The 21,616-nt window shown below is 41.3% G+C and overlaps 1 protein-coding gene and 1 long non-coding RNA gene across 11 annotated transcripts in view; one reads left to right on the forward strand and one right to left on the reverse strand.

Moving 5' to 3' along the window:
• Positions 1-21,616, forward strand: part of DACH2 (dachshund family transcription factor 2) — a 340,390-nt gene that overhangs the window by 307,981 nt on the left and 10,793 nt on the right. For 8 of the 10 annotated variants that reach the window (XM_081180171.1, XM_081180162.1, XM_081180164.1 and 5 more), the window contains 4 exons: positions 15,501-15,646; positions 17,317-17,464; positions 19,911-20,054; positions 21,453-21,518. In XM_081180171.1, coding sequence (XP_081036297.1) covers positions 15,501-15,646; positions 17,317-17,464; positions 19,911-20,054; positions 21,453-21,518 — 504 coding nt within the window. Of the gene's footprint in view, positions 1-15,500; positions 15,647-17,316; positions 17,465-19,910; positions 20,055-21,452; positions 21,524-21,616 lie in introns of all 10 variants that reach the window. The other 2 variants (XM_081180166.1, XM_081180168.1) reach the window with 1 other exon arrangement.
• The window catches only part of LOC308579311, a 35,328-nt gene continuing 19,464 nt past the window's right edge, over positions 5,753-21,616 (reverse strand). Inside the window, exon 3 of the long non-coding RNA XR_014004404.1 lies at positions 5,753-6,750. This is a non-coding gene — a long non-coding RNA (uncharacterized lncRNA). The remainder of the gene's footprint in view (positions 6,751-21,616) is intronic.

Below are 21,616 nucleotides of genomic sequence, written 5' to 3' on the forward strand. Positions count from 1 at the left end.
AGAAGGCTGTGAGAGTGTATGTAAAAGCTAGTCTACTGGACAAAGGGAAAACACTTGCCTTGTGCCCTCCCCATCACTGCCAGGTGGTCCCGAAGGGTTGCCAAGAATGCAGTGTAGCCCTTCAGCTAACAAAGTTTTGCCACCCCAGTATATATGTGGTATGGATATCAAAGTACGTGCATAGATAACATTGAAGGAGATGGTCATATTTAGCCTGGAGAAGAGATTATTAACAAGCACTATTTAGCCTTCTTCACATACCTGACGGGCTGTCGCATAGATGACAAATTCATCTTCTGTTGCTCTTGAGGGTAGATTAAAGGAATTAAACTGTAAGTGCTGGAGCACATGACAGCAAGTCAAAGAGGTCAAAGTGCCATAGGTAAAACACATGGAGAGCATAATCTATACTGGGTGCAACAAAACCTGGTAGAGCTGAGACAACATGGTGGATGTAGTGGTGCTCTGTTTATCTAAATAGGATGTAGAGTCCGACAAGCTAGAAAACGCAAAAATATTTCTTATATTGGCAGAGGTTTGGGCTAGAAGAACTTTAAGGCCCCTTTCAGCTCTGTGATTCTAAGGTCAGATAAGGGAATTCAGCCAGGTGAGGGAATAGGGTTGGAGATTGGTCCCCCTGCAGAACTGGCACTGTATCAGCCTGCCCCACACTTGCGATTAAGTGAAATTAATGGCACTTTCCCCCCGAAGCCAATGTATTTAGGAAGGAAGGGGGAGGATAGCATAATGATCTCTGCTGATGTCCTTACAGTGTGTGAGTGGGACTGGGTGGATTTTACTTTATTTTTTAATTTTTTTTAGAGAGATGCACTAAAACCACCTACAGTGTGACAACAAGTAGAAGGATAATTGCTGAAAATGAAGTCTTCTCTGCCATGCATTTCCTTGAACATCTGTTGTTCCATATGGAGTCATAAATATTTGCAACAAAATAGCTAGGGGAAAAAATCATCTCAACATTAATATGGAAAGGTTGAATCTGCCAAGGAAACTCAAGATTCTTTAGAATTCTCTCCCCACCCCCACCCCACCCTGCATGGGCAAGTTTCACCTACCCATGATAGTGAGAAACAAACAAACAAAAATGTTATTTAATGTGGGGGAGGGTGAGACTTCATGGGAAGTTTGGGTATTGGAAAGGGATAAGTTTCATATAAATAGGTTTGCGAAGCTTATACACACATAGGAATCTGCCTTAGGTCAGTTTGTCCCTCTGTACTCATATTGTATAAATGGGCAGCCTGCAAGCCTAAACCGCCTGCTCTTATTTTAAGGGGAGGGGAAGGCAAGGGGCAAAAGAGGAGAGAGAAAAGGGGGTGGATGAGACAGAGAAACAAAGAGGGAGAATAGGTGGTTGAAGCAGAGAAGGAAGGAAGTAGCAGGAGACCCGGGGAGAGAGATAGAAGGGAATGGATGAGATGAAGCAGAAGGCGAGGGGGAGAGGGGATGAAGGAGAGAGTGGAAAGGGGGTGAATGAGGAAGAGAGAGGGGAGGAGAGCAGGAGGAGGGAGCAGAAGGAGAGGGGGGGGAAGAGGTTGACAATAGGGAAAGACAGCGAGAAAATAGCAGAGGGAGGAAGTGGCAGAAAGAGGGAGGGGAAAAAGGGGGTGACAGGGACATGGAGACCCAACGAGTGACCTGATGCCACTTCTAGTATGTAGCCTCTGACAGATTGTCTCTGAGGGAATGTGCCCCATAGCAATTGCTACCCCCAACCCACCCACAGTACTCTCTACTCTGACAGGCAGAAGCATTTCCTGGAGAAATAATCTAGAGACTCTTTTCTACAGGTACCCAAATGCTGGTGCACCTGTTGTTTATTTGTGGCTCATCTATGTAGGTTGTCATTGGGGGCTACAGGTTTGCTGGTGGGCTGTTGGTTTTTCCTTTACAGCAGGGACAACAGCAACTGTCAGTCCCTCTTGTAATTCTGTTATTAGTAAGTTCTGGATTACTTGGAGGTGTTATAATTGATTATGGATTAGGGTGTGTGTGTGTGTGTGTGTGTGTGTGTGTGTGTGTGTGTGGAAGAGCTGTTGCCCAGAAATGTTTTTCAGTGGGTTTTATGGTATTTACATCAGCTTTCAATCCACGTACTGCATGATGATTTTAAGTTTTTAAAATAGTCCCATCGTCCCTGAAGACTGAATGTTTTGACTTGGTTGTTTCTGTGGCTTTGCTGATCTGAGCTCCTTACTAACCAAATTAACCGTGTTTCTCCCCAAATTCTTATCCATGTTCGCCATATATTTCTGTTCCCTCTCACCGTGAAGTTAGCTGTTCCCTCTCACCATGAAGATTTAAGTCCAAATTAGTTTTTTAAAACACACACACACACACACACACACACACACACACACAACTGTTGACAGGAACTTATGGCACCAAAATTTATTTTAAATATGTACCCAGTTATAAATAGGTATAATCTTCAGTGTTATTAATGGGAGCTTCATGCAGGTAAATGTCACGACTGTATAAATTACCTAGGTATCATTGTTAACAAGTATATTGGCATAATTCTGCATTGCAGGGTAATCTTTGTGCTATTGTACTGATATTTTCTAAGTAATTGTTTGTTTAAAACACCTTTGACAAGAATAGCTCTGTAAAACGGTGGGTGGGTGCACACGCGCAAGGATGCATCAGTCTATTCCCAAACCATGTCAGTTTTGCCTGTGTTCATTGATAAGGCCATTCTGTCCTGTTTCTGCATCAATCTCAATCTGAAACTAAAGAGAACAAACATACACGCAAAATTAACATTATTATTTACAAAATACATATGTTTTATATGCATTGTATTCTAATATTAAGGATGAATAAATCTGTCACAGAGGTTTAAATTCCGAAGTGTGCCTGTGCTTTCAGTTTGCCAATTGTTTTGGAAAATGCAAATTAGATAAGTTCATCTTTAAATGTGAGCTGCATCAAATTCCCCCCCCCAACCCCATCTAAAATACCCATATTGGTGTGGACTTTATACTAAATTACACATTTTTTCTCCACACATTTTATTCCAAAAGTGCAGTTTTGTTGTACATTTGTTTAGCAGAGAACTCTATTGCAGCATTGGGAGAAGTGTGAAAAACAAAATATAACTGCATTCTAATCTAAGTATTAAGCTAAGAACTGCAGATCAGATTCACTTGAAATACAGTTTGAACAAAATCCTCACAATCCATATGTTGAAAATTGCAGTTGATACCTGTACGGAAAAGAACCTATTGATTTGAATGAATAGACAAACACTTCAAATGATTCCATTGTTTTTCCCTTGCTTCCTCTTATGCCTGGACATGCCTCCTGCAACACCCATTTGGTGTCTCATTGTTCCTTAAAGCCCCTCTTCAAAACCCACCTTTCCCATGAAGTCTTTAGCACAACCCATTAGCCCTCATATTGTACTGTAACTAAGGGGTAGACACGTGTAGCTTATGGGTTTTTAACAAAATTGAAATAAACGAATAGCTAGTGTGGGAGAAGACAAGTCAGATAAGTCACTTTGCCCTACTCCTGATGGGCAGAACTTGTATTAGGGCCTATGTGCAAGTATGTGCAACTAAAAAAATCACCTCTTCATCCTGTTTACTTTCCTCTTCTTCCTCTCATCATTCCCTTTTTATAGAATTTTAGATTGTAAATATCTTGGGGCAGATATTTGCTTCCTGTTTGTCTGTAAAATATAATGTTGTGCATACCTATGGCTTTCAATAATAGATGGCGGTGCAACTAAGCTTAACTGGCAAATAAGGTAATCTACAAGTTAGCTGTCTTTTTCATTTGATGCTTTTTGCAATGCTTCTGAGATCCCCTCAAAATGTGCACACATTCCTTAAGCACCTTATCACAAATCGGACCACTGGAGGAGGTGGAAGGCACCACGGCACCAGGCAATATAAATCATACCGTTAAAATGATCCCAAAGTTTGATTTAACACTCAGCAACCAGATTAATCAGCTACTCCTCAAATTGCATTCATTTTGACCCCTTTGCACATTCAGGGGGTGTAATTAAGAAAAACAGCCTGCTTTAAATTTGGCACTTGAATTGCAAGGTTAAAGCAGTAAATTTGGGGTGGCTTGACTTCTGCCAGGTTAGAAGGAGGCATCCCTCTTTCTCACTGATGAAAAGAACGACTTACCTCCTGGCAGAGAGGCAATGAAAGCAGAAGCAGTGGGCGAGGGAGGAGGTTGCAGCGCTAGTAAGTCATTGAAGGTAGATAGCCTTGTCCTTGAAGACTTGAAAATGGATGTGAAATTTCATGGAATCACAGAGGTGGAATCAGGGTGGAATGTGGATTTCCATCAGACTTTTTTTTTCCAAGTAAGTCTCATGATAGCAAGATCTGATAACTATAATGAGCAGGGCTGGATTAAGACATGCCCAACTATGTCATGTTTAAGAGGCCCCACAGCAGCAACAAAAATGTATTATTCTAACATAAAAGACAATGAAAATAGAAAATAATAAAGTGGGTTGGGTTGGGTGTGGTTTGCAATTGATCTGAACTGTATTTTAGCTGCTGGTGGTGCTGTTTGGCAATTTATGGACTGAAGTCACTAATGAATTCAACCAAAGCTAGTTATCTCCTAAGCATATATTCATCTGTTGTAATGCACTAGGCAAAAAACTTTCTTTTTTATCTTTTGGTCCTTAATTTGAAGGGTTCCAAGTTCTTTTAAGTACTTGTTTCCTGTTTAGGTGGGCCAGGTTCAGTAAGACGTGGGTTTTTTTAAAATTCATATAGGTTCATTTCTTAAAGCTTTTTATTCGTTTGTTGTAGTTGGTTTTAGCATTTATACTGTGCTGCAAGTCTCTGAATCACTTTTGTAAGGCAACTAAGTAATAATAGTATTTGTGTGTCGAGGTCCCCAGGGCCACCCCAATAACTCACACCTCACACAGAATTTTTGTTTAAGATTTTTGGCATAATTTTGGCCACAACTTTATTAAAATACAAATTTGTGAGTGGTTGCTTAGGCATTGGTTGCGACTATCTGCCCCCACCATGGAGGACAGACTGACATTCCGCACGATGCGAAAGTCAGAATAGGGGGTAGCGATGGAGCAGGGAACCTGCCCTCAGCCCTCCCCAAATGCAACCAGGAGCTCATTGCTATGGCCTGAGCCCCCTTGACAGGCTGGACAAGCAATAGTTAGCCCCCAATTCCTTTAACGGAATCCCTTGCAGCAGCAGCATTAGAGGGGCAGGCACAGCCAATCCATGCCCCTCAACCAACCAAACCATAAACCAGTGCCTAACCGCAACCTTACAAGTTGTGACGATTTGCTACACAGTAGGCAAAAACCAAATGGCCCCAGCCAATCAGCCAGATGGACAAAATCTGCCCCAAGAGCAGACGACCACATGACAGGCATAGCAAGGTCAAAGCGAACAACCCTAATTCTAGGGGGGGGGGACGGGCAATCCGATGCACGGGCGAAAAGAGGAAGCCCTAGCCTCGTGCAAGGAGTTTTAGCATTTCTGGCTGTCAATCAACGAATGGCAACATTAACTTCTTCCCAACAACAAGGGAAGCCCCAATCACATCAGTGGCCAACGATCAATTAGCCCGCCCCCAACTTTGGAGTGTCCTGGCGGCCCCCACCGCAACACGTGCTCTCCATGAAGGAGAACACGCTTAATAATAACTGTTACTTCCCAACTGTCATTCCCAGCTCCCCCCTACTCCCAGGTATATAATAAGCTGGACAGCAGAGTTGCTTAGAGTATGGTGCTGATAACACCAAGGTTGCAGGTTCAATACCTGTATGGGACAGCTGTATATTCCTGCATTGCAGGGGGTTGGACTAGATGACCCTCAGGGTCCCTTTCCAACTCTACAGTTCTATATTTCTAAGTACAGTGGTACCTCTGGTTAAGACCTTAATTTGTTCCGGAGGTCCGTTCTTAACCTGAAACTGTTCTTAACCTGAAGCACCACTTTAGCTAATGGGGCCTCCCGCTGCCGCTGCATGATTTCTATTCTCATCCTGAAGCAAAGTTCTTAACCCGAGGTACTATTTCTGGGTTAGCAGAGTCTATAACCTGAAGCATATGTAACCTTAAGCATATGTAACCCGAGGTACCATTGTAATCTCTCTTCTCTCCCCGCCCCACCTCTCCAAACACAAGCCCCGATTACAGTTAATTATACAATATTCAAGCAAAACAAACATTTCTGGTTTGAGACACCAGGAGCCATGTTCTGCCAACAGGTGGTTTGGGCCAATGTGATATCCCTTCCCTGATTCCTGATAAGGGCAGGCAGCCCCACAAGTGATGCACTTCTATTGATGGCCTTGACCATATGAAGCATAGCTTAGCTCTCATGCCAAAGTTTTATCTAAGGCCAAGTAGACACGCATCAGTAATGTGCACACAGCCTCCACTCAAATGAACATCTCCACTAATTTCTGTGAAAGAGGATAGTTCTGTGACGTGCACATTGAGGTAAGCCAATGGAGCTGGCCTCAGTGGGAAGTACTTGTTCAGGCCAGCTCTAAACATTACATTCATTTTGTGATGTTCTCATGGGATGTATTTGCTCAATTGCAGTCTTGATCACATCCAGGTGGCTCGTGTCTCCCACTTCCCACCTCAGGAATTCCCTGATTGTTTGTCATGCTTCCTATTCTCCTGGCACACGAGCAAAGTTTACATTAAAGAATACAATCCGTCTCTCATAATATTCAAACTCAGGACCATCCAATGAAGCTGCACGCTGGCGGATTAAAGACAAGACAAAAGAAAAATAATTATTCACACAGCACATAGTTAAGTTGTGGAATGAACTCCCCATAGAGGCAGTGATAGCCACCAACGTGGATGGCTTTAATGAGGGCTAGAGAAACTGATGGAAGATAAGGCTGTCAGTGGTTACTAGCCATGATAGCAATGTTCTGCCTCCACTCTCAGAGGTAGCAAGCCTCTGGATACCAGCTTCACGGGGATTACCAATGGGGAGAGCACTGTTGCACTCAGGTCCTACATGCCAGCTTCCAGTAGGCACTGTGTTAACAGGATGCTGAATTAGGTGGGTCTTTGGCCTTATCCAGCAGGGGTTTCCTCGTGTTCTTAATATAGCTTCCCTTCTTAACCCTGCCTCCCCTTCTTTCTGTTCTTTCCACTTTGTTCAATTTTAGGTTGCAAGTTCCATGGGGCATGAACTTATCATCTTGTACCTCTTGTAAAGTGCCATGCACACTGATGGTGCTATATAAAATGATGGTGATGATACTATATAAGATTATGATGATGATACATTCAGTTCTGCTTGGGAGGAAGTTATTTGTCTGCCTGAACAGATTGTGCAGTGGCCAGAATGGAAGATAATCTAGCCCTCTTTTTGTCTGTGTAGTTATCAGTCAAAAGCACTGGCACATAGGGAAGGTAGTCAGCAGTCTGCCTAAGCAGATTGGGCAAATTAGTTAAGAGCAGACATTATGGAAAGAGAGCATTAGTTAAGAGCAGACATTATGGAAAGAGAAATCAAAACTTCTATTTCAGTACTACCAGTGGTGTCTGGTGCCCATTGGGATGGATAGGGTAAAAGCATTGAGATCAAACAGTAGTTGGAACTAGAGCCAGTGACAGGCAGAATCAATTAATTTTAGATTTCTCCCAGTCCTCCTTCCTTCTGAGTTCTTTACTGAGGCTAAGGAGGAAGAGGCTGATAGGCAGTGCTGCCCTCTGACTGATTGTAAGAAGGCAGACACTTGGGGGCTGGCTGAAGGCAACCTGAGGTGGGTGGGACAGTTCCCCCTTAGCCCTAATGGAGTAGTCTCCACTGAATACTACCAATGCCTAATGGGAGATATGTTTCTACAATGCAATTATACCTATATCATCTATATCTATATCTATATCTATATCTATATCTATATCTATATCTATATCTATATCTATATCTATATCTATATCTATATCTATATCTTAGAAAAGCTATCATGTTCAACTATGGAGGGGGGAGGAGCATTGGTGTAGCGTGGTTGCCGGTGCCCGGGGCATGCTGGGGGCAGGGTGTAGAGGGTGAACGGAGCCTGCCGTGTGAGCCCTCGCCCACTGACACTGCCAGAGCAATGCCAGTCCTAAGCTGATTTGCGAGGCTGGGATCTAATCTGAATGATTCACCCATCTTTGTGTGCGCGTTTTTGTGTGACAGTGTAGACACTTAATAAGATGGACATTTGTCATGGTAGTATTGAGCCATCATGGTCAATGGCATTTTACAGAGTAATAAGAAAAGGCTGTGTTCCTGTCCCAGTGCAAGGGAAGCAAGAGAGGGATGAGAAGAAGATGGGTGAGAGGTTAAGCAGAAGAACTCAGTTCAGTTCAGTTACACCAGGGGTGGGAAGCCTTTTGCACACTTAACTCCCATTAGCCTTATCCAGCATGGCCAACAATCAGGAACGATGGGGAGTAGTATTCCAGCAACACCTGTGGTGCCACAGGTTGTGCACTAATGAGTTAGACATAGGCCATATCTGTGCTCTCCATTTAAAGCACTAGCATGACTTCCAAAGAAATCCGGCAATTGTAGTTTGTTAAGGGAGAGAACCACTGTTTCCCTCACAGAGCTAATGTTTCCAGAGTACCAATGAAAGATGGATAGGTGGTTATACCACTCTGGAAATTGTAGCTCTGTGAGAGGAGTAGGGGTTCTCTAACAATTCTCAGCACACTTAACAAACTGCAATTCCCAGGTTTCTTTGGGGGAAGCTGTGACTGTTGGTTTGATACTGCTTTAAATGGATAGGAAGCAGCTAGCTGTTGACTGAAATTGAAATGCTGTGATGAATTGGATCCAGTGGAAACTCTTCCACTAGGGCTACTGGGGCACAGCCCTGCCAAAGATAATGTCCAGTGTGTGTGTGTGTGTGTGTGTGTGTGTGTGTGTGTGTGTGTATCCCAAATCTCAAAGCTACACATGTAATAACAGTGACATCCCCAAGACAAAAGGAATGTATTCCTTTAAGCAACAGTAGCGGCTAGATTATTATTGGCTGAAAATTGGAAAACAGAAAAAATACCAGAAATATCGGAATGATGAGCTAAAATCTGAGAATTTGTGGAGATGTCAAAATTAATGGCAACAATTAGAGGCTGTTCCAACCAAAAAGATGTACAAAGAGTGGGAGTACATAAAGGAATACATGGAAAGATTTGGTTTTGGAGCTTAAATTTAATATGCAATAGGTAAAATGCGCAAGGATACAAGATGATATCATGACATATATGGAACAACAAATACAAACTTTTGTTAACACAACAAGAAACAATATTAGGTTGAGAAGATCGTGCATGGGTGAAGGGAAGTAATGAGAACGGGGGAAGGGAGGTGTAGGGCAGCATTTGGAAAATTGTTAAAGATATATATGTGATTTAAGAGGTTAAGAACAAGGAGTTAAAAGAAGATTAACATAAATGAAAAGAAAAGTCATGTTCTTGTTTGTGTTATGGTTTATTTTGGTTGTAAAATCCTCTTATGTGAAGAGGATTTTTAAATTTTTACAATTAAAAAACAAAAAAAACTTAAAACTTAAAAAATAAATCTCAAAGCTACACATGCTTTCCCAATCCTAGTAAATGCTTTCACAGCTTTGGGTGTAATTTTGGGCTTAGGATCATAGAACTGTAGAGTTGAAAAGGACCTTGAGGGTCAACTAGTCCATCCCCCTGCAGTACAGGAATCTTTTGCCCAATGTGGGGCTCAAACCAACAGCCCTGAGATTAAGGGTGTCATGTTCTACCAACTGAGCTATCCATTCTGAGTATTTTGCTTTATATTCTCTTTCTCAATACATGTAAAACAACAACAACAACCTAACAGGATGCCTATTCATCTGGAATGAGTGCTAGAAATTAAAATAGAATAGAAGCTAGGATGCTATTACAAGGTATGGCAAACAAGCTCCATAAAAGCAGTCTTCCCTTTGCCTCAGTAAATGCAGTGTTGCTTGTGCCCTTGGTTAGGTCCTAGTTTTATTTCCTGTTTATTCTGCCACCCCATGGGTGGCAGCTTTCAATGTATACATCGTGAATAGTGGGTGTTAAAATTCAAACACACACATCAAAGCCTTTGTATTCCACCCACAAAGAGAGTGACCTGTTTAGGGACATTCCATACTTATCCTTTCTGTTGTGGTTGTCATGGCATCATCACTTTGCCAATTAAGATTTTTATGTCTTTAACAAATTAACAAATACAGCTCTACTCCCTCCATGTGCTTCTGTTGAAGGTAGCCCTAAAGGGGGGCACCATTCAGATGTGAAGATCTATTACAAGATTGAAATAGATTTCTAATGCTTATATCATTCATCTTCGCAGTGTGTGATTTCAATCAGGAGGAGAAAATGATGAATTGTTTGACAGGGGTTCTTTTCTCCCCCACCCCCTCTCCCTTTCCCACCCATAGACGCTAAACCGTAATATGCTTCCCCTAGTCTTTTCCTAGCTATTACGGACTTTAACATGCAATGTGACCTTGGTTGGCAAACCATGTTTGGTTAGCACAAAAACTTAATCATAAGAAGTCATAAGTAGAATCCTTCTTCTTTACTGCCCCTTTTTTCGGGGACTTGGAAATTTATGGCTTGTGGGACAGGTAGGATATGAACAATGGGGCAAATGGAGTGCAGGGTTATCTCATCTGTGTGAAAACTGCTGGTAGAAATCGATGTGACCTCTGCTAGGCTGTCATCCCAGTCTCCACCCTCCGTCTCCTATTTGTCTTTTGGTGGGGAGCTTAGATCTGGATGCTGTCTCCCTGTGTCTCTCTTGGGCCAGATTATCAAAATGAATCATTGCCTGCATAGCTCTTATATTTCTATTTATTTTCCTGCTGTTGACTAGCTCGGGTGAAATATGATTTCTTTTTGCATTTGATCCTCACTGCAGCCAGCAGCACCTAATTTAGCCGTGTCTATCTCTTTAAAGAAGACTAATGCCATTTTGAAACTTCAATCTACTCTACAGCAACATTACTAACCATAGACGGTGTGCCCTGTCTCTGCAGTCAATATGAATTTTCCTTTTGGCCATTTTAATAGCATTACTTTCCCCCACCCTCCCATGCCCCCCCTTCCCAAGCAGTTGAGGTTTCTAGATTGTTTTAAGCAGTTTATCCACAATTCATTCATTGCGCCCGCTCGCTTGCTCTCCCCCTCGTCTTTCCCTCCACCTCTCCAAGATGCGTTTAGTTTACCTTGCTTCACAGAGGAGTGGTTTTGGGCATAAACAATTAATTTTAATGACTTGACCCTGCATATGAATTATTTGAGCATGAGAAATGGTATGTAGTCTTTGACTTGGGAAGAACTTGTTTTAAGTGTGTAACCAGAGGATAGGGTTGGGGGGAATAGCAGAAAGATTGATCATACCTTCTCATAAAATATTAACCAAACTGATGTGCTGAGAAGACAGAATCTTATTAGAAACTCTGAGAAATAATCAGATAATAATAGTGATAATGACAGTGGTAGAAGTAGTAGTAGTAGTAATAATAATAATAATAATAATAATAATAATAATAATAATAATGGCATGCATAAGAAATGGAAGAAATGGGAAATCACAAAGCAAGAATATAACACAAGTAGCCAACAGTTACGGGGAGAAGGTCAGGCAGGCCAAAGCTCAGAATGAGCTCAGGCTTGCAAGAGAGGTTAAAAATAACAATAAAAGGTTTCTTTGGCTATGTTTGAAACAAGAGGAAGAGCAAGCAAGTGGTAGGTCCTTTGTGTGGAGAAGATGGAGAAATGCTATTGGGTGACAGAGAGAAGGTGGAACTGTTCAACACCTACTTTGCCTCTGTCTTCATCAAAAAAGAAAGCAATGCCCAGCCTGGTGATAACAGAATAAATATTGTAAGGAGGGTGTTGCAGCCCAAGATAGGAAAAGAGGTGGTGAGGGAATACCTAGCTACTTTCAATGAATTCAAACCTCCAGGGCCTGATGAGTTGCATCCAAGGGTACTAAAGGAGCTTGCAGATGTAATCTCAGAGCCTCTTTCTATAATCTTTGAGAATTCTTGGAGAAAAGCTGAGGCCCCTGTGGATTGGAGGCAGGCAGACATCGTCCTCGCCTTCAGAAATAGGAGAAAAGACCCAGATAACTACAAACCAGTCAGCTTGACGTTGATACCAAGAAAGGTGCTAGAACAGATAATTAAACAGTCAGTCTGTGAGCACTTAGAAAAGGATTCTGTGATTACTAAGACCCTGAAGGGGTTTCTCAAAAACAAGTCATGCCAAATGAATCTCTTTTATGTAGAGAGTTACAAGTTTCATGGATCGGGGGAATGTTGTAAACATAGTGTATCTTGATTTCAGTAAGACTTTTGACAGAGTTCCCTGTTATATTCTTGTGGAGAAGCTGGGAAAATGTGGGCTAGACAAGGTAACTGTTAGGTGGATTTGTAGCTGTTTGACTGATTGAACCCAAAGAGTGCTTACTAATGGTCCCTCATCATCCTGGAAAAAGGACAAGTGGGATGCCACCGGGTTCTTTTGTTCAATGTCTTTATAAACAACATGGATGAAGGAATAGTGGGGATGTTCATCCAGTTTACAGATGACACCAAACTAGAATGGGTAACTAATACTGCAGAAGACAGAATTGGGATTCAGGATGACTGGAACAGATTAGAGAACTGGATCAAAACGAACAAAATTAATTTAAATAGGGACAAATGTTTTGCTCTATACTTAGGCAGGTAGAAACAGCTACACAAATATATGATGATGGACACACGGGTTGCCAGTAGCACATGTGGAAAGGATTTAGGGGTCTTAGTAAACCACAAGCTTAACATGTGTCAACAGTGTGATGCAGCAGCAAAAACAACTGTTATTCTAGGCTGCATCAACAGAAGTATAGTTGGAAGTCATAGTACTGTTGTATTCTGCCTTGGTCAGACCCTGCCTGGGGTCCTGATTCCTGTTCTGGGTGCCACAATTTAAGAAGGATATTGACAAGCTGGAACGTGTGTGCCTAGAAAAGAGGAGACTAAGAGGAGATATGAGAGCTGTCTCCAAGTATCTCAAGGGCTGTCATATGGAAGATGGAGCAAGCTTGTTTTCTCCTGCTCTGGAGGGTAGGGCTTGAACCAAAGGCTTCAAGTTACAAGAAAAGAGATTCTGCCTTAACATCAGGAGGAGCTTTCTGACAGGAAGAGCTGTTTGACAATCGAAGGTGGTGGGCTCTCCTTCATTGGAGGTTTTTAAGCAGAGGTTGGATGGCCATCTCTCATAGCTGCTTTAGCTGAGATTCCTGCATTTTAGGGGGTTGGACTAGATGACCCCCTCAGGGTCCCTTCCAGCTCTACAATTCTATGATTCTATAAACTTCACTCCTAAAATCTGTGCACCCTGCCTCACACCTTGGAGAATCATTGCTAGAATTTGCTGTTGTTGTTAGTGTAGCACTTAATGCCGAAATAGGCTTCTAACTGGTTTACATGAATAAAAACAAATTACACAAACATTAAAATACAGAGATACATAATTAAAATGCATACTGAGTGATCCTACTGATCCACTAAAATATAACATCTAGAATTAAAGTATGAAATAAAGCAATCCTATAAATATAAAATATTTACGTACGGGGATGCATGAATCAGTGGTCTGACTTCACATGGCTGTATGGCATCTTCATACAGGACACAGAGCTGTCCACCCATTACTAATTTCTGAACTTGCACAGTGTGGTTACAGAATACACACAGCCCCAAATTACCATTGTTACATGATCACTGAGTATCGCAAAGGGGATTAAAAAGAATTAAGCATTGAATCCATCCATCCATCAAAAAGGGCAATGGAGCAAAAATCAGATTTCTTTTAATCCTTTTTAAATCAGCAAGAGTGAAACAATATGACCAACGAGAAGCAAAAATGACTCTCAACGCAGTGAAGATTGTGCACAGTCTTTGTTTTATGTAAAAGCCAGCAGTTTTGACTGTATTTTAAACATTACATGATTATAGTTAGTATTATACCTGTTGTTAGAACCAAATTACTTCTCATTACTCCAATGTTGCTTTGTTTATTTAGGACAAAGAAGTCTCCGAGTTACAAAAAAAAAAAAAAAGTTATCTCATTTCTTTCCTTCCTTGAATTGTTCCTTTCTGGAACTGCAATATGACCTCATTTGATTTGACTTTGATTTGATTTATTGTATTTCTATGCAATTTCTAAAGTAATTAGTAAATTATCAGTAAACAATTACAGTGTATAAAACAATCTAAATATCACAATTACACAAAGGTCATATTGCATAACAGATATATTACATAACATATAATATATCGTATTATTCAACAAATATTTATAATCTGTAAAACAATGTTAACAACAAAATAGCAGCTAAGTAAACAAGGTAAACACTGTTAAGTTCACAAACTCTCTCTCCACTCTTCCATAACTCCTAATATTTCACTCCATTCAGTTCATTAAAATACACATGATGTCCATTGCTAAACCAGCTTACACAAACGCTGCACTGGCTGAGGTCCTCAGGTAGTGGGCCACGGTGGAGACTGTGATACTCTTGGGCCTGTTGCCAATGGTAAGGTGAATACTGACTCCAAGTAGCCCACTCAGGTGCCATTGAACTCATCCCTGTGTCCCGAATGAGATCCATTCCCACCTGAGTGGGAAGTCCAAGATGATCCTGTCCCTCCAGAGCAACTATGGTTGAGGGGCAGCTGTTTGATCGGGCCCCCTTTCCATCAGTGATTCTTCATAGGTCTGGATAGGTAGCTAAGCCCCAACTTCCATGCTCCACTAAGTGCAGAGCCTAACATTTCTCCCTGTTTATTTTTTTCCAGAAAGCCAAAATTTTAATAAGGAATGGGGGGGTTATAATTTATCGGGGGGGGGGATCATTGTAAACAGTTAAAATTGTTAGTAGGAGTGGAATAACACTTGGTGAATTTTGGATTATAATGGAGATGTAAAAGATTTGGATTATTATAAAAGGGAGGAAATGGCTAACAATAGAACCCACAAAGGGGAGGAGAGAAGTTCAGGAGATTCTTTGGAATCTTGTTTTTATGATGTATGTTGGATAAGGGATTGTAAAATCTTAATTTGGAAAACCAAATAAATATTTTTTTTAAAAGAAGAAGAAGGGCAAAAGCAGCATCAAAGACAAGAACAAGGCCACAGATTCATGCATCGGTTCTCAGAAAATTTCTTCATGCTTATTTGCAGACTGTTTTTTGTTTTTTTTACAACAACCCTGCATAGCAAGGGGTTGGACTAGAACATTTCTCCCTATTGAAAGTCGTTTCGTTAGTTTTGTGAGTCTGTTAAGGTAATCTTAAATCCTAATTCTGTGGAATAAGCTAGCTACCCCTCCCAGTTTGGGAGCATCCCCTCAATTCTTTCACCCAGGTCATTTTTAAAGATGTTGCCTCAGTTGCTCCCCAAGTAATAACCTGTTCCTTCTCTGTCGTGTCTTTACAGAAGAGATGCAGATTGGCATCCCAATAATGGCACCAGCCCTAGAGAAGATCCAACTGGCTGGGCAGAGTGTTCCTCCTGGTTTCCGTGCACCTTTTCTTTTTGCAGATGGATTGTCCTCCGTAGAAACTTTATTAACCAACATACAGGTAAAATGCCCCAGTTCCACATCCCACCCTGCATTGAGATGACAGAGACTTAAAATCAAATTATATTGGTATCAAATATTAACAGAAATAAGATAAATTATTGGTTATAAATTATCAAGAGTTCCTCTAGTCTGTCTGATTATCTTAAAGAAGTGGTGTCCCCAAAAGACAACTGGCAACAGCTGCCCAGATGACTACACGGTATGATGACTATATGTCAAGTTCAGAAAAAGTCAAAAACCCTCCTGAATTGGCAGTTTGGATAATGGAAACTTGGGAACAAGTATACATGTAAAAAGAACAAATGTAATCAGAGCCAGGGAAGGGAGGCAAACAAGATAATACGTTCTCAGAGAAACTGAGTTTATTTTATATTGGAATAATAATACACAGGCTGTAGTAAACCCATATGCCTTATAATATGAAAGATGTGCTCATGTATAGGAGGTCAGATATGTGGGAAGGATAAATCTCTATTATCTATAATATAGTCAGGATTTGGGAACTTTGTTTTATGGTGGGAACTTTGGATTCAGTTTCAGTCAACTATTTGTTAATTTCAGAATCTCATTTTTTAAAATGGATGGTGATTTTAACGTGAATTGTGAAAAGTAGAAAGTTTGTGTGTGATATTATATTGTATTACAAATGTTATATGCTTGCAAGCACTTCAACCTAACTTTTCACCTTTTGCTTTTTTGTCATTTCTTTTCTTAGCTGTCTTGAGGATCTTATAGTCAAAAAGTTTGATGGAAATCATTTAAATAAATCAACTAACAAATACTTCTTCTCCTTAGAATGCGTTTGCCGGATTATTTATGGATCATCTGCCAACGTCCACTTATCCTTCATTCATCAATAGATTTTAGCAATGAGACTTCAGCTGATACATGCAATTCCACTATATTTGAATGCCCCCAACCCATGGAGTTCTTATACGCAAGGGACTTCAGGCACACATGAGTATCGCCACCTTCAAAATCTTCCACAAGTATTTCAGACTGAGAACTCTAAACAATGTATGCAAGTTCTGAAATAAATGAGGAAGCCCCTAAATTGGAAAAAGACTGATGCATGAGGATGAGAGGGAACATGATTAGGCCATTGCTGCTAAATCTTCTCCCACAAAAACCATTTGGCCCTAAAATATATTTATTTTTCCAGTAACACAAATCTTTGGGTGAATCCAGTATTTGCTGAAATTTGGAGAATTTGTGCTAAGATAATAGTGGGAATCTGTGTTAGTTAATGGTGCAGCCTTTCTAAGCCTGGAACCCTTCATATGCTTTGGAATACGGCTTCCATCAACCTGAGCTAGCATGGTCAATGGTCAGGAAAGATTTGATTTTCAGACCAAAGCATATTGAGGGCACCAGATTGAGAAAGACTGCTATATTGTATTGCACTGATGTATGAGGCTGGAAATTGGGGTGTGCATTAGCCAGAGCCTGGATCTGTAGTAAAGCATCTGTGTCCTGCAGACTCTGAATGGGATTGTTCAACCAGATGTCATCCAACAATAATGTCAACCACTAGATTCACCAGAATTGTGATCATGTTGACAAGGCAAAAAATAAAACAGCACCCATAGTTCCCTTGCCTGAGCTCAGCCCTACCATTCCATTAAAAAGTTGTTTTCAGGATCGGTTTGTGTGCACCTATTTTAACAGGGGTTGCTGAAAGTTGCTGTAGATAATGCTCGAGTGCAGGAGAAACAGATCCAGCAGGAAAAGAAAGAGTTGAAGATGGAGCTGTGCAGGGAGAGAGAACTGAGAGAGAGTCTGGAAAGGCAACTCACTGCTGAGCTGCAAAACAGAGGTAAGCCAAAATAAAAACTGATTTCTGGCATTCTGCTCCCTATGGTTAGAAGCCTTCCTTTTCCTACCCACCAAGCCTTCATCTAAACCTAATTCATTTGGATCACCATGGCCTCACCTCTTCTATATGTGCTCTTACTGTATCACAGAAGGAAACAGGGAGAGGCTGCCAGAGGGAAACTTGAGAACATCAGGAGAAGAGAGCTGTTGCCTTCATATCTTGTTTGTGGACTTTCCAGGGACATCTGGTTGGTCACTGTGAGAAACAGGATGCGGGACTAGAGAGGCCTTTGGACTGATCCAGCTGGGCTCCTCTTATATTTTTATGATATTGATGACATCTTTGTGTCAAAACATAGGAAACCTGTGATCAAATCTCCTGATGTTCTTTCCACCACTGCTTTGGAGCAACTTTGATGGGCTCTGGTTTTGAGTAGACTGTAGGGTTTCTCAAACTTGGGTCGCCAGCTGTTGTTAGACTACAACTCCCATCATCCCTAGCTTGCAGGACCAGTGGCCAGGGATGATAGGAACTGTAGTCCAAAAACATCTGGAGATCCAAGTTTGGGAAATTCTGGACTAGAGCAAGCAGTATTGGGGGAGGGGTGTTCTATTTCATACAGTAAATAGCTTCCATCACTACTAAATGTCATTATTCTGTTCAGATGCAATTTTGTAGTGCTCACCTTCTATAATGGGAGCAAATATAACCATAAACCAATGCTGCACTGTAACTGGATTGTAGCAACTTGCTCTGATCATGGTCACCTGTCTGTTCAATGCACAAATTGATCTTTATTCATTTACTTACTTACTCCTAGTGGAAGCACTTTCACTACTAACCAACACTGCATAGGTTAATGGGGCAGTGTTGGTCAGCAGTGAAAGTATTTGCACATTACATCTCCTTAAGAAATCATTGGGCTTGGGTGACAGTCTTTACTGAGGTCATATAGCCTACATATGCCCCAGATTCATGTTCACATTTATTCACCAGCAGTATTTGTTCATATTTAATCCCTCACATTCAGCTTACCTATAAAGAGCATGGAATTGGTAAATAGCAAACTGGTGTTTATTATCTATAACAACTGGGATTTTATGTCTGTTTATATATACAAATTCATGCAAATAATCATTCAACAGCTTAATAATGGCCCATTATTGATAGCCATTGATATGTAGGCTAAAAATTAATTTGGAATATAAAATTAAAATCTGAAGAAGATAATACCAAAGACTTACATTTCAAATGTGATGTACAGCTCACATTTCACTGGCTAAATATTTGAGGTTCATAGCAAATTGAGAGATTGTAATGAAATTCAGGTCACAAAAAATAATTCAGCATCATGGCAGTGGGGTGGGGAATCAAAACTGTGGGTTGGATCCAGACTTAGCGCTACGTAGAGTGGGCTATCATACTTTGAGAATATAATAGTTTATTCTCTTAAGTATGACAGTGTAGATCCAACCTATTGTTTTGTTTTCCCCCACAAAGAAAGTCCCATGGATTTTAGTGGGTCTACTCTAATTATCTAGAGTAGATCAAACCCTCTCAGTTTTGCAAAAGCAGAACAAAAACCTCGAAGGTGTGCTTTCCTTTTCCAAATGGAAAGAAATTTGACATTCCAGATTCTGTCTTTGTTTTAATTGTATTATTATGATTAAAAGTAGTATTACTATTGTTGTTTATTGTTGTTGCTAAACACTCTGCTTATGATTCATGGAAAGGCAGGATGTAATTTTTTTAAATAGATAGATAGATGATAGATAGATAGTGTAATGGTTCTAGGGGTTGCTCGTGCGTAAGCCGGTGCAAACACCTGGCTGGATTGCCTGAGTGAACCTTTTCTGTCCGGACAGCCACTCACCCGTGCCTGTCTCAATTGCTGGTAGAATCCGTCAGTGGGCGTTTCTTAAACTTCTTCCAGCAAAGAAGCTCTTTGACACCTAGTCTCCTCCTACTCTCTCTGCGCGAAAGCCTTCTGCGCAAGGAGGGCGTAGGCAGCGGAGGACCTCTACTCTCCCCGCTGGTCCCTGGCAAGGAGTCATGGGACCACCTCGCTGCTTTCCCCATCTGCCCCCCTTCTCCACTGGTGCTACGCTGATTCTCTTCCCCAGAAGATGGGCTGCCTCTCCCAATCCCGGGACGCACTCCGGAATCCCTCTGGATCTTGCTCTCTCCCTCCGGCACTGATGGCAGTTCCCTGACTGACAGATAGATAGATAGATAGATAGATAGATAGATTTTCATTTTGATGCCCAAACGTGTAGCAAGCAGAATGACCATTATCTAATTTTCAAGAATGTTTATATGGAGAAAGAGGGTGTAATAGTCTTGTAAACCAAAAGCAGAACTGGAATGACAGCAGAGAAATATATTTGTTTTATATTCCCAGGGAAGGTCCCATTAATGCTTTCATAATTGTGTTTTCATCTTTCAGCAATAATTCAAAAGCGCTTGAAGAAAGAGAAGAAAGCCAAGAGAAAATTGCAAGAAGCTCTTGAGTTTGAATCAAAGAGGAGAGAGCAAGCGGAACAGGCACTTAAACAGGCAACATCAGGCGATAGTCTCAGGATGCTAAATGGTAACGTGATAGTCGGGCATTGCTGGTGAATTCATTTATTTGTTCGTTCATTTAAATCATATTATACTGCTTTTCAGGAGTACAACCTTTCAAAGCAGTTTATAAAGTGTGAAAATATACAGTCTCGATGAAGATTAATGCAGCACTACATAAGAAGATCACAACAGGAGAACATTTTAAAAGCCAGATGACTTCATCAGTCAGATTTTCAGAGCAATCCTAAGTATCTGAGGCCAGCAGAATTTATACCTGCTTAAATTAAGCAGGCATAAGTTAATTGCATTCCAAACTCCATACAGGAGTGTGGCCACTGCTGGCTGAGTCGGCCCAAGCCTGGCAGAAGGAAAGCATCCCTTTTTAAAAAGAGCTTAACGTAAAACCACACTTTTTGTCACAGTTGCCAGGCCATATGAATGAGCTGAAAGAAATGTTGTCTCCTTGCACCATCACATTCCCAATCACATAGCTTTTTCAGGACTTAGGCCTTCTTATGTTCCAACAGCTGAGCCAGCAAAGACAGGTAGAGGGATTTATTCTGGCATGCCATCAGTTCATCATGGGTTTGAGTTGTGCTGCACAACTGCAATCCTAAATCCATTTTCCTGGGCTTCTGCTGAAGAAGAAGAAGAGTTTGGATTTGATATCCCGCTTTATCACTACCCCAAGGAGTCTCAAAGCGGCTAACAGTCTCCTTTTCCCCTCCTCCCCCACAACAAACACTCTGTGAGGTGAGTGAGGCTGAGAGACTTCAGAGAAGTGTGACTAGCCCAAGGTCACCCAGCAGCTGCATGTGGAGGAGCGGAGACACGAACCCGGTTCACCAGATTACGAGTCCACCTCTCTTAACCACTACACCACACTGGCTCTCGATGTGGATGTGGATCCTGTTACCTGGTCAGTCAGGTTTGCGTGGAAAGAAGTGGTCCTTGCTGTATCAAGGGAACAACTGAGAATGAGGTCCAGCGATGTTAGGCTGCTGCAGTAAACTGCTCTGGAAATGTACTTCTCCCGAATAAGTTAAAATCTAGAATCCTTTTTAATCCCAGTTCAGGAAGTATGCTTACAGAGTTGTCCCTGTCCAAACTTTTCACCAGTCTGTAGCATATCTCCAAAGACCAGAAAATTCACTAGGCCAGTCATGAACTCCTACCTCACAGGGTGGTTGTGAGGATAGAAACAGAGAGGGAAGCTTGAGCCCATGGGGAGAAGGTGGAGTATAAACATAATGAAATATTATTTTGATCTGTGCTTAACTTTCTTTAGATATTGAAGTTACGTAAATTATTGTTCTTGTTGTTGTTGTTGTTGTTGTTGTTATTTATTAAATGTGTATATTTGCCCTATACCTGTAGATCTGAGGGCAGTTCACAACATAAAACTACAAATTGTGCTTTGCAGATGCTGGGATTCCAGACATGGAGGCGGAACGCAATGGAACCCAACATGACAGTGCGCCAATGCAAGGTATGGTATGTTTCGGCTCTTCTTCTATCCTTTTTTCGTTTCTAACCCAGCAAGCTAGCAATTAATGGGAACAAAGCCTACACAGCCCTAAAGATGCT

Source organism: Podarcis bocagei, assembly GCF_964188305.1.
Source record: "Podarcis bocagei genome assembly, chromosome: Z".
Classification (NCBI taxonomy): domain Eukaryota; kingdom Metazoa; phylum Chordata; class Lepidosauria; order Squamata; family Lacertidae; genus Podarcis; species Podarcis bocagei.